At 33.8% G+C, this 14,680-nt stretch overlaps 1 protein-coding gene across 1 annotated transcript; it reads right to left on the bottom strand.

The window, feature by feature from the left end:
- Window positions 1-3,678: 3,678 nt before the first annotated feature.
- PIG-F (phosphatidylinositol glycan anchor biosynthesis class F) lies at window positions 3,679-14,612 on the bottom strand. The gene is made up of 3 exons (XM_076502713.1): window positions 14,439-14,612; window positions 11,663-11,760; window positions 3,679-7,753 (listed from the first exon to the last, which is right to left on the bottom strand). Exons 1-3 carry the CDS (start codon window positions 14,595-14,597, stop codon window positions 6,883-6,885), a joined length of 1,128 nt encoding a protein of 375 aa, XP_076358828.1. The 5' UTR covers window positions 14,598-14,612; the 3' UTR covers window positions 3,679-6,882.
- Window positions 14,613-14,680: the final 68 nt, after the last annotated feature.

Genomic DNA, 14,680 nt, shown 5'->3' on the forward strand with positions numbered 1-14,680 from the left:
GGGATTGATCGTCACATTATAACGCCCCAATGAATGAAAGGGCGACCATGTTTGATACGACGGGAATTCGAACCCGCGACCTTCGGATTACGAGTTGAGCGCCTTAACCACCTGGCCATGCCGGGCCCCAAGTTTTGGTCTAGAATCTTATGTGCTTCCGAATTGACTCAGGAAAATTTGAAATTATCCAAAGCTAAAACGAAAAAATGTTTATGATCACAAGGCCGAAGAGCATAAATTCTGTTCTGGTGATATGGTTTTAGTACTGTTACCAAGAATGGGACATTCACTCAAAGCTAGATATCATAGTCCCTGTGTTGTTCAGAAAGTTGATGATAGAAACTATGTTGTAAAAAACATCTGAGCATCAAAAGGCTACCCAACTGTGTCACGTCGACATGTTAAAACCCTGTTACATCTGAGATTAATCCCAAAATATTTTCACTCTTGAATGTTCTACTGGTGCTGATGATAGCTGCTTTGACACCAGTAAATTTGAAAATATTGGAGATGAATGACACATCAAACTGAGTAATTCTAACATTCTGGCCAATCTTGATTCAAAACTCTATTACTTGCTAGTTTGTTGATCGAATATGAGTGTAAACTCCCGGACGTTCCTAATCAGACCAACATCGTTGTTCATAATGTAGTTTTAGGGATGCTTCTCCTATGGAACAACATATATACGTATGAATCCAAAAAAGGGCGATAAAACGTGTAAAAGAAATATTTTACATGCTGGAAAACGGCATTATAGAATCCAGTAAAAGTGATTGGTCTTCACTTGTATACTCGACCCTAGAACTGATGCTTTGGTTAGATTTTGTACAAACTTTTGTGAAATAATTGCTTTGAAAAAGACAGATTCCTATACTGTTCGAAAAATGGAGGATTGTATTGATAAAATTGAAAAAGCCAGCCTGTATGTTTGTTTTTGAATTTCGCGCAAAGCTATTCGAAGGCTACTCTTTTACCAACGAATAGTGGGATTGACCGTAACTTTATAACGCCCCCACGGCTGAAAGGACAAGCATGTTTGGTATGACCGGGATTCGAAACCGCGACTCTCGGAATACGAGTCGAACGCCTTAACACACTTGGCCATGCCGGGCCTAAAATGAGTACTGAGCTGTTCCTATAACGGACAGGGCAAAAAAAATCTCTGCTTTTGCTAATCCTCATTGCGCAATGTAATATTTTTTTGAATGAAAACTTCTGAAGCCACTATCAATTGTTTGAATTTCAAAGTATATTTATATGAAGTATAACAATATGACAATTATAACTGGTAATTGTTAGGTTAGGTTGGATTATTTGTAGTTTAATTAAACAAACTTGGTACCAATGTGTTGTATGACGTCATACACCCGCATGATTTAGACGCACGTCAGATCTGGCTTAATATTTTATTTGGCTTCAAAATTTGTTAAAAACAGTAAAAATAATAGGTTACCCCTTTCTTTTAGAAAAATATATTATTCTAGAGGCCTAGCCTTTTTTCCACAAATCTTTATTTCTGACTTCGTTATGGCAACACTGATCTTTGGTCAGCATGTCATTGTATAATGATAAAACTCAAATGCTTGAGCGAGTTTTCATCAAGAAGCTATTTTGAGTCCTCGAAAATGCTTTTGATATAAGAATACTTTTTTAGACAAATGAATAATAATTTGTCCCCCTTATAATGAATAAGTGGCTGAATATCAGTAATAAATTGATAGGAGTAAAAATCTTCTTAGGCTTAGACCTATTACGAATTTATCGGCGTTATCGTCGTGTGCAAGTGCTTTAACGTAGGATGATCCAAGAAGTACCGAAATAAAAGAAAGTATGACGAAAGTTTTATTGAATATGGTTTTACATGGACAGGTAATGAAGCTGGACCTAGTGGGTTGTGTGTTGAGTAACAGTAGTTTGCATCCAGCAAAGTTGGCATCTATAAGCCAAACACTCCTAATTAAAATACCCAACTTCCGATTATTTCAAACGAAAATGTTTGCAATTAAATGCAAGGAAAGCTACATTTCGTTCGTTTGTTCATCAGGACAACATAGGTGCTCTTATTGCTTCATAGCAGGTGAAGATATACAACTGCAGAAGATTTGATAAAACCATGCACAAAAGATTTGGTAGAGTGTACAACCGATGAGAAATTTCTTAAAAACATTAACTTTGTGCCCCTTTCTGACAACTCGGTTCCTCGAAGAACCAAGGATATGCCAGCATGTTGATTAACGGAGTTAATAAAGCGAGTCCAACTTTTTCGCTTCAGATGGATGAATTAACAGATGTCGCAGATTATACGATGTTGCTCGTGTTTGTTCGTTATATTCACGAAGCTAGTTTCGAGGAAGACATGCTAATTTAAAGTGATCGATTTATTTATGGAAGAACATGAGATCCTATGGCAGCTTTGCTAAAGTGTTTGCACTGATGGGGCTGCAGCTATGATTGGAAAAATTTCAGGCCCAGTGGCACACATAAAACAGAAAAACCATGGCATTGAGAGTATCCACTGCTGTCTTCATTGTCATTGTCAATGCCAGAATACTTAAACAAAAGTATTGGGTGATGTCACAAAAATAGTTTATTTTATAAAATCAAGACAACTCAATGCGAGGATCTTCAGTTTGCTCTGTGAGGACATGGAAAACCTGCATAAAAATTTGCTGCTTCATACTGAAGTAACAAAGCTTTGAAAATTTTAATGCGTTTTCCAACAACATATCTTTGTGAGGAAACATTTTCACTGTATACAGCTACAAAGACCAAATTTACAAACAGGCTAAATATTGATGATGATTTGCTCTTACAAGTAACAACCATAACTCCAAATATTGAATTACTTTGTGAACAAAAGCAAGCCTATCCAAGCCACTAATAAATAAGTACATTGTACTTTTACTTATGTAAAATTTTGCAAGCAAAAACTTTTGAATAAGTATGTAGAAGTAAAACATTTTCTTTAAATATTGATATTTTTAATAAATTTATATTCTAAAAGCTTGAAGTAAACTATCTGGTGCTAGTGACTGATTGTTTCTATTTTTAGTGTACTTTTTTTTTAAGGTTCCACAATGTTTTTTCTTTCTGATGTGAAGCTCTGCAGGTATAAAAAGCTTGGGAACCCCTTCTCTTACATATAATAGCAAGAGTTGAATATTTTCAACCCATAACTTGAAAATGAATTAAATAATAGTCATTTCAAATAATGTTTTCTTGCATATATGACTTCTTAAACTTATTCTACTTCATTAAAAGCAGAAACTTAGTGTACTCAAAGACTGTCTTAGTTACTGTAAAAATATTATACAATTAATATTTCAAACTAGTTTATACATTATTAAACTTTAGTTAGTTTACTAAATGATGCAGTTTGAAATGTAGTTAATTTTGCTTTTACCAAATTGTAAAGGGTGCATGTTCTTTTTATTTTATCAACACTTCTAAATATATAACCATAATGTAAAGAAATGCAAAGCAGTCTGGTAAATTATTTTCTTTTTTTGGAAGCATGCATGGAAGTGATCTTACTGAAACCTAAACTGGAAACATGGGTGCCATCTGGGAATAATACTAGGAAAATTAACTTTGTACTTAATGGTTGTTGGAACTGAAGAGATGAAATATAGTAATCAAGTTGTTGAATTCAAATCAATTACAATCTTGGTTTCAAGGGTACAATTTATTTTATTCAAAACTTTTATAGGCCATAGATCAATCATACAGATAATGTGAATGATAAATTACATAATGAGATTAAGGTTGCTACTAATAAGGAATACTTGCATGATAATTAAGGGATAATAATTTTATACACAGTGATAGGAATTACATGAAGTCAAATCAGAAGACAAAAAAGTTTTTTAATAATGTGGTGTATCCAGGTGAAATTGAATTAATTTTGGATTAACTTATAGGTCCACTTAATAACAGGAGACATGGTTAAGATATTAATAATTAAATAATGCACACATTTTTATTACAACAGACATATAACATAAACACTGTGTGTGTGTGTGTACTTGCTTTAAAAAAATAGGATAATTGCTCATTATGGATCTTTTATATTCAAACATTCAAGCTGAATCCATGTACCAACCTATTTGAAGATCTTTTTTTCCAATTGAGTAAATCAAACGTTTCATTTATTAAGTAAACAACCCTGCATTTACCCAGAAGGCTACTATGACTGGTCATTTTTATTCAAACACAGATTAAGTTGTAATCTTGAGGTATTGTTTGAACTACTACTAAAGGAAACTGCTGTCAACACTCCTGTGCAATACTGTAGTGATGTCACACATGTGAAAAACAGATATTATCTATATGAGTATTAAGAAAAAAGAAGCTTAAAGAAAATTAAATTGTTTTTTTTAACACATGTGAAACCTGCACATGTATTGAATAAATAATAAATTCAGAGTAAATATAATAATATTAGAAGAAAATAAAAATACATGCTATATTTATATGCCACAGCAACTAAGGATGATTTTCAATATCAAATGGAGGAACCAGTTAGGTTTAATGATATAAATTATAATGTTAACATAATTAGAATTTAAGTGTGGGAGCATTCAGGAAAGAGAGATCAGTTCATAGTTATTGAAATTTTGCTTCCTGTTGAGAAAACAAGACAGATTTTTATTTCTTAATTTTTCAGAAAGTGAATTTTTAGGACATGGGTTAATGTTTATTATTAGTGAATTACAGAAATGAGTTAAAAGCTAATGTGTGGCAGATTTTGGAAATTTTAAAAATAACTTCCTTTTAATTCAAGATATACATTTTTTTAAAATGAGGAAAATGATAAAAGTAAAGATAACATAAAAATGTACTACTAAAGACCTAAAGGGCAATATCAAGGATAAATACTGAGAGTTTAAGAAGTATAATAAATTGACAGATAGGATGGATAACTAATAAAAACTTTTTATTTTTACTAAAGTACAGTAGAATGTGAGCAAAATATTAAAGTGAAGATTGGACCATTCAAAACTACTGATACCAGGTATTTTATATGAGACTATAAGATGGCTGTGATTTTAAATATATTGTTTTTACAAGAGAAGATATTAGCAAAATTTCTGACCTTGAACATTCTATTGGGAATTTTGGAATTAACCTAAACCATTACAAATATTAATCCCTTGGTAGTAAGTAGTTAACTTTATTTGTTAAAAACCAATAAAGCAACATAACCAGACAAGATTTTCCTTGGGATCTTAAAGTCAGTCACAGATCAGACATATTAGCCTATATTTCATTTTTAGGAGGTCCATAGACAATGAACAGGACATAAGTATAGAAGAATAACACTGCTACTTATTCTTAAATTAAGTGATAAATTTGTCCTGAATATTATATGCTAGTTAGTCTGATAAAATAAGACTTACAAATAATTTTGTGAAATATGATACCATAAATGAAAGCTAACAGATTCACTAAAGAGAAATCTTGACTCACTGATCTGTTGCCTTATTTTGAAGATGCTACTTGTTACCTGAACAATGGAAAGGATGCAGACTTGGTGTATTTAGATTTCACAAAACGTTTGATGAGATGACTCACAAAAAGTTAGCTAAGAAAATCACATCAGTAAGGATTAGAGAAAACTAGATATTCAAACTGTGGGGTGACTAGATGAGAGAAAACAAAAGGTATTTATTAACAGTATTCAGTCAAACTGTAACTTTATTAATAGCATAGTGACTCAGGGAGCAGTGCATAGGCAGTTATTTTTTCTTACTTACATGAACAATATTGATAGAGAAATAATTTGTAAGTTATGAAAACTTTCAGATGAAATTAAACTCTTGCCACACTCAAGATGTTGAGGTACCATATAATGATTAGAACCAGGTCGTGAGTTAAAGTACCTCTAACTGTACTAAGTACAAAGTGGTACATTTAGATTTAGAATAATTTGGATCACAAATATATATAGATGGGAACCTACTCAATAGCATGGTTAAAAAAAGAATCTTGGTGTGGATAGTTAAATCATTTAAACCACCAAGGCAGTGCTCTGATGCTAGCAGTAATACAGACATAATTTTAAAAAGTCTGTTCCTCTATACAAATTAACAGTTAGGTCTCACTTCAAATACCATTTCGATCTCTAAAAAGAGATACTGATTTATTGGAAATGGTTCAGAAGATATTTACTAGGATGATTCTGGCCATGGAAGAATTATTTTATAGGAATAAGTTAAAAATTCGGGAGTTTAACAGGATAAAGGCCTCAGATTTCTTTGTGCTTTGTATTCTTTAATCAAAGGACAGATCAGACTCAAGTTAAGATTGTGCTATATTTCTAACAGAATGCTTAGCTTAAGAATTGAGATGACATCAAAAATATTGAAGGTTAGCACATTACAAAACCTTATGAAGAAAATAAACTTCATGATAAAAAGGATTAGTTTAATTCTTTCATTTCTTAATGTTCATTTGTTATCTGTATGCCATACTAGAATTGGTAATTAAATGTTCACAGTTAGAACTACCTTCACAATACTGGGAGTCAGTAAGCTGTAACAGCTGAAATCTGAAATCTTTGTTGCACACAACTATACTTTTTTAAAATTAGGATGTCTAAAACTAAACATAATTTAATATAGATTATATTAAATATAGATTATATGCTATTTTCAAATGATACAAATTTCAGAGAGAGTCACACATTATTTCACAGTGCTCAAATGATAATGTCAAGTAAAACATATGCACCTTCAACAAACTTTAGTATTAATTAGATAAATGCAGCAAAAATATATTTTTACATTTATTACAAATAGTTATATACACACCATTTTTATGTGATTAAATTAAATTTGAAAAAATCTAGCATATTTTATTAGACTAATGTGAGGTATATCAAAAGTGCTTTTTCTTTTTGCTCAGTACATTTTTTACGATTAATGGTAAACTAATAATATTCCCACCAAAATTTCCTGCTAAGGCTCCCACACAACAAGGAAAAGGCCATTTTTGCCAAGGCCGATCCCAGTCTAACGGTATGGCCACAGCTCCAACCCATGCTCCAACTAGACTGCCATACACAAGGTTCAAGCAGTGTATTTCTTGTATTGAATGGTAATTTCTTTGCAATATGATTTGACAAAGTGCATGTATACTTGGTTCAATTAGAAAACACAGTGGAATGCCTACTAAGACTGACAGCAGTAAACTGAAGTAAACAGTTTCTATAATGTCATGAAACAATGGAGCACCAAATAATACAGCTATAATATAAAAGCTAACAGTTAAGAATGTCATAATCTGAAACGTGCTACCAAACTGAGAAAGATACTTTACAAAAACATCCACATATTCATTGTGTTGTTTATCTGAAGTAATATTGAGCTCTCTTCTCTGGCCCTGGTGTACTGGCATACGTCTTCTGTATTTAAATTTTTTGACGTTGGTGCCAATTCTCCCAAATATACAAGAAACAAGCTGGACGACGGTCATCGACCCAAGTAATAGAGGCACACCGTTGGTTGGATCATTGTTTATACCGTAAATTATGTTATGCATCACAAACGTTGCTATAGTTCCACATGTACTTAGTATACTTGAACACAGTAAATACTTTTCATGTAGTAGTGCCATGCTAAAATTCCAAAAACTTAACTTTATTTCAGATTTTAAAACCAAAAATTTAACTTTACGATAAAATAAACAAAACATCACTCGCCATATCCCGAGGTTTATAACTTTACGTTTTGGCGCGCCGCCTAAATGGCTAAGAAATAAAATTAAAGATTAAAACGGTAAAGAATTAAGTCTTGAAGTAAAACAATTGAATTTGTATACATAGAATAATATAATCATAACTGCTCATCGTTATTCATCTTTTGTCTAATCACGCTAATAGGAATATGATAAAATATTCTATTTCTTAATTTATGCTTTAAATCTTGATTCTTCACCCACCCACCCAGAAACTAATTACATTATTTGACCGCATTATTCATCGACTTCCAGATTTGATTTATATTCCAATCTATATTACAGTATTTTTTTTAAAGTTTTGGTCCTTTACCATAAATAATACAAACATATAAAGTGGACCCTTAAAATAAGTTTTCTGATCGTTAAGTAGCTGTTTTCGGCGTCAGTTGGTACGTGTAAGTAACTTTTGGGTTTGCCCCCCAAGTGGCTCAGTGGTATATCTGTGGACTTACAACGCTAAAATCCGGCTTTCGATACCCGTGGTGGGTAGAGCACAGATAGCCCATTGTGTAGCTTTGTGCTTAATTCAAAAACAACAACGACGACGACTTTGGGGCAATTACCGGCTTTTTCTTGAATACTGAAAATAATAAAGCTATCCTTTTTTATGGTATAAAACACATTGAATAACGTACTCTGAGAGCCAAAATGTAAGCCCAGCTTTCTGCAGATTAAAGTGAAAATATAATGCAAATAAGTATATTTTCTAATTACACAGGACTGTGAATTTAAGCTTCATAAAATGTTGTTTTAATTTTGGTAACCAGTTTTCCATATTTCAACTACGTACACTTCGAAAATAATATTTCTTTTTCTCTATTACGTATGGATTTTTTACAAATCGGGAATGAAAAATACTCTTACACTGATCAAATTACCATTTCGTTTATTACAATGAACATTGTCTTATTATCCTCTTTGTTAGGTTTGGGTTCTAGAACGACTGGTAAAAAAAATCTATAGTCAGTTGTTCTCAACATTTTAAGCATGAAAAATGTGATCCGATTTCAATGAAAATGATTTACTTATGTAATAGTACATATGACGTTGTGTAAAAAATCTGTGTGATGGAGAAAAATGTGCCACCGGAAGGGGTAGATATTGTTTGAATATACCATAACTTATTTTCTCAGATAAAAGTTACTACTTGTGTTCAAGTATAAAGATCCGTCTCTTTTATATTTCAAGATATTTAAGCATTTTATTTTCTGACTCAAATGTTCAATGTGCGAAAGGTAATCACTGAACAAAGATACACCAAACTTATACACACTCTATGTGCCAATATTTGAAATCGTAATTCACTCTGTATGGCCAATCGCACGGTCACACACGCTGCATTTTTTACTTAGCAGTTTATAATACACACAGTGAAGTAATATTAGTGTTAAATCATATCATTCACTTATATATTTAAAAAACGGCTGGTATGGATTGAGAAAATTTTTTGTAGAGGAGCGAGCAACGTTTCGACCTTCTTCGATCATCATCAGGTTTACAAAGAAAGAAAGAGGTAACTGACCGATAGCTGACCACATATTTGAAGAGGGTCGTGTAAATCAGCAGAAAAATAACCAACATTTGGCAAAAACTAGTAACAAAATATGACATTCCAGTTAACACCAAATTTATCCAAAAACCAGGCACAAAACTAAGGTCTCTACTATGTGAAAACTACACTGACAAACACCACACCAACATTACTTATAAAATACAATGTGATAACTGCCACGACTTCTATATTGGAGAAACAAGTTTGTTTTGTTTGTTTTTCAATTTCGAGCAAAGCTACTTGAGGGCTATCTGCGCTAACCATCCTTAATTTAGCAGTGTAAGACTAGAGGGAAGGCAGTCATCACCACCCACCGCCAACTCTTGGGCTACACTTTTACAAACGAATAGTGGGATTGACCGTAACATTATAACGCCCCCACAGCTGGGAGGGCGAGCATGTTTGGTGGGACCGGGATTCGAACCTGCAACCTTCGGATTACGAGTCGAACGCTTTAACACACTTGGCCATGCCGGGCCAGGAGAAACAAGTAGAAAAATGGAAACCAGATTCAAAGAACATAAAAAGTCACCTTCACACGTTTTCGAACACTGCAAATCAAATAAACACAACATAACCGTAAAAAAAAAGGAATTAACAAGACAACTATAAAGGATAGGGGAAAATTACTACAGAAAGTGGTGTCATTTGTACCAAATGTCATCGACAGCATTACTATCTCAAGTACTATGTACATGATGATTACACACCAGATGATAGTGAAAATAAAAGAAGTGGTTCAAGGTATAGTGGCTTTTTATACTGCATTCCTGATGCATGCTATAAAAAAAAAACAACTGGTTGTATTTATTAACCATGTGCTTTAAAACTGAGATTCTGGTCAATGGGACATAGTCATGCTAAATTTTGTGTCCTTTCCTTAGTAGAACAGCAGTAATTCCACTGACAATGCTAAAATGTAGAGTTCAATTTCCCACAATGGACAGAGCAGATAGTTCAATGTGGCCTTGCTTTAAAACACAACATCAGTAGTCATGTGTACAAATTATACTCAATTAACTGTTGTACCACTTGAAGCAAGAAGTCCTGTATTTATTATGCATAATAATGCCATCAAAGCTGACATATGATCCACAAAAATGGTCAACACAAAATCTAGAATGTATCTAAGTCACGCCATGATAGATGAAAAGATGAGAAACCATATAAATTGTAACTTGATTTTTTGAAAAAAATACAAAGAGCTGCAAGGTTATGTGGAATAAAATTTGTAATGTTTCACAAACTACCTGACAGTGAATACTTAAATCTGATTGGACTGACTAAGCGTGTTTCTCTTTTATAAACTCTATAAAGTATTAATCAGATGAATTCTGTCTACATTTCTGAGTTTGAAAAGGTTTTGTTTAGTATATAGAGCAATACATTTGACATGTTCTGCTTTGTGAGTGATTTTACTTCTCTGTATTTGAAATTTAGACATAGCTGCAAAAATTTCCATCTAACTCTATCCATTCTTTTCTACAGGACCTTTTAGTAGAAAGAAGCAACAATGTTACTATTCTAATTTTAGATATCACGTATGTACCTTGTAGGAAAATGTTGAGTATGAATTCCAGACCTGAAGTTATAATATGCATCAGCAACAGCTAATTGTCAAACTAATGATGTGATGGGCACATTGTGGTCATTTCTTGGTATGTATCTTGATATTGGGCAAAGAAACAATACAGCAATTACTTGTCACATATTATCAAACAATTTTGAAAACATTTACACTTGAATATATCCAAGTGAAGTAGCTCTTATGCATAAAAGATTTGGAAATGCATTTGATCTCCATTACCAACTGTGTGGGAAAACCCAAATACCATTATTCCCGTAAAGGAAAGTAACTAGAGGGGTGTATTCAGGCAAATCTTGAAGTAATTAGAAAGGTACATTTAATGACAGGAAGTTCCATGAGATATTTTAATTAAAGTATAACTGAACTACTGAGTAAATGATTTTGATAGCATAACATAAAGAGCCTGGACACAATGGCATATGCACAAACAAACAATTTTTATCAGATGTAACACAAAATAGTGTGTGTACTTATCTATGGGGTTTTGAGTCCGTTCAACTTTACCAATCAAATAATACATTAGGTCTCTTCATCACAGATTCATTTTTCAATTTCACTTTGGTGAAAAAGAAATGTGTAACATATAGATATACATACATACATACCTATATACACACATACAATGTTTGTACGGGGTGATGGTGTTATCATTGCTGTGTACGATTCCTTACTCACACATAACATTGGATTTACACAGAGCAACTAGTACTACCAATGTGACTGGTTATTCTCATTCAAGAATGGTTTAGGTTGTAACTTTAAGATACCATCTGACTTACCACTGAAGGAAACTCTTCACAATGTGCATTATTACAACCATGTGTTCCAGGTATGGAACATATGTGACTTCAAGAGAATGACATAAAACAAAAGGCAGCTAGAACATCATCAACTAAATAGCTTTCTTGAACATATGTTATACAAAAGTTGTACATATACAGAATAAGCGATAAATTCAGAATAACCCTATATCAAAATAAGAAAGTATAAGTTGATAGTATATCTAAAAAATAAATCAGCTTTCAACAATGTATTCCAATCATTGGAATACTTTCTACAAAAGTAAATTGACTAAAAGAATAAATAAACGACTGTTTAAAACCCTGGGAGATACTGGGCATGGTATACACTAGCTAGCAGATTCCTTTTATAGTAGGTTAAGTAACTATTGTTACTGCCCTGAGAAACTTCTGCTCTCATCCAAAACAAAAGAAAAACTAATTTTGTTAGCATTGAAGCATGCTAGAGTTGATGAAAACCCCAACATTATCTAATAAATTGTTGTCAAAAGGTTTAAAAAGTAAAATGCTGATGGAAAAAAAAGACAAACAGGCAATGTAGCTTTTGAATTTTCAAAGTTGCCTGATTAATTTTGCAGTCAGTGATACTGGATATATACCATTTGAAGTAGGCTGCATCATACACACATATACAGTGGAGCGCCATTAAGCCGCGGACCAGTAAAGAGCGAAATCGCTTAAGCCGCTGTAGCAAGTCTTGTGAGCGAGGATTATCGCGACTCACCGCTAATTTAAGAACGTGTAAAAACGCAGCTTACGAATTTAATCCTGGCTTTATAACTTCAAGGGGATATTTAAAAAGGATTTGCTTTAATTTGGGAAATAAATAAAATATATTACAATAGAAATCGACCGTTAATCTACCTTATCCGCTTTCTATGTCAGTTTTATGGAGGCCGCCATTGTTACCGAATCACATCTCTCCATACATTAAAGTTAATCCGTGAAAAAAGTGATCAATAATTAAAGTATTATTTTTAATTCGATAATCCGATATAATGATCACGCAATGGCCCGGATGAGGCTCCTCGGCGGAGCTGTTGGCGACTTCGGCTTTTCAGTCACAAAGGTTTAAGCCGCGGTTAAGCAGGTTGACCCCCCAAATACCGCGGCTTAACGGCGCTCCACTGTACATCTGCCTGAGGGTGGGCTATAGAAAGTGTGGGTCAGTTGTAAAATGAGTTGTCTTCACCATGCAAAGATGTACTTTTCCCTCTGCTTTCAACTGTCAGAGTAGATCATCCATACTAATATATGTGCAAAAACGGCTCGTTTGGATTGAGAAAATATTTTACATAGAAGAGCGAACAACGTTTCGATCTTCTTCGGTCATCTTCAGGTTCACAAAGAAAGAGGTAACTGACCGGAAGCTGACCACATGTTTGGAAGGGGTTGTGTAACTGAGTGTCGGAATGTAGAGGGCGGTGTTAGATGTTTGAATATATAATTTTATTTATTTTATTATATTTATATTGGTATAAAGGCGTTTCTTTATATTGGTTTATTTTGGGTTTAAGTTGTTGTATAAGTAAGGCTTCTTTAATTTTGCGTTTGTTTATGTTTGTTTCTTTATTTAGTATATGAGTGGTTTCTATGGTTATGTTGTGTTTATTTGACTTGCAGTGTTCGAAAACGTGTGAAGGTGACTTTTTATGGTCTTTGAATCTGGTTTCCATTTTTCTACTTGTTTCTCCAATATGAGGCCTGGCATGGCCAAGTGCATAAGGCGTGCGACTCGTAATCCGAGGGTCGCGTGTTCGCGCCCGCGTCGCGCTGGACATGCTCGCCCTCCCAGCCGTGGGGGTGTATAATGTGACGGTCAATCCCACTATTCGTTGGTAAAAGAGTTGCCCAAGAGTTGGCGGTGGGTGGTGATGACTAGCTGCCTTCCCTCTAGTCTTACACTGCTAAATTAGGGACGGCTAGCACAGATAGCCCTCGAGTAGCTTTGTGCGAAATTCTAAAAACAAACAAACAAGTTTCTCCAATATAGAAGTCGTGGCAGTTATCACATTGTATTTTATAAATAATATTGGTGTGGTGTTTGTCAGTGTAGTTTTTACATAGTATAGACCTCAGTTTTGTGCCTGGTTTTTGAATAAATTTGGTATTAACTGGAATGTCATATTTTGTTACTAGTTTTTGCCAAATGTTGGTTATTTGTCTGCTGATGTCAGGAATATATGGTATGCAACAGTATATGGTTTCGTGATTTTTTGATTCGTGAGATATATTTACTTTTGTTGGTTGATTTTTTTTCTGTCTAGCTGTGTGCGTATAATGTTTTCTACGGTTTGTGGAGGAAACTTATTGATGTTGACGAAGTATTGTTTTATTTTTTCTATTTCATCGTTAATTTTATCTGGTGAGCATAGTTTTGTTTGTTTTGGAATTTCGCACAAAGCTACTCGAGGGCTATCTGTGCTAGCCGTCCCTAATTTAGCAGTGTAAGACTAGAGGGAAGGCAGCTAGTCATCACCACCCACCGCCAACTCTTGGGCTACTCTTTTATTAACGAATAGTGGGATTGATCGTAACATTATAACGCCCCCACGGCTGGGAGGGCGAGCATGTTTGGCGCGACCCTCGGATTACGAATCGCACGCCTTACGCGCTTGGCCATGCCAGGCCGAGCATAGTTTTATGGCTGTGTTTATTTGTTTTCTTAGTATGTTGAGTTTTTGTTTTGTTTCATGTGCTGAGTCCCAAGGAATGTATAGTCCAGTACGAGTAATTTTTCGGTGGATTTCTGTTTTGAATTGTGTGTCGGTTCTTGTAATTTTGAGGTTAAGAAATGATATTTGATTGCTTTCTTCCTGTTCACATGTGAAGTTAATGTTGGAATGTATAGAGTTAATGTGATTGAAAAAATTAAGTATGTGTTCTGTAGATTTGAATCCCGCAACCGTGTCATCTACATATCTGTACCAGTATAGTGGTGGATGTAATGCTGTGTTAATTGCTTGTGTTTCAACTCGTGTCATAAAAATATTGGCT

This window comes from Tachypleus tridentatus, chromosome 5 (genome assembly GCF_004210375.1).
Source record: "Tachypleus tridentatus isolate NWPU-2018 chromosome 5, ASM421037v1, whole genome shotgun sequence".
Lineage (NCBI taxonomy): Eukaryota > Metazoa > Arthropoda > Merostomata > Xiphosura > Limulidae > Tachypleus > Tachypleus tridentatus.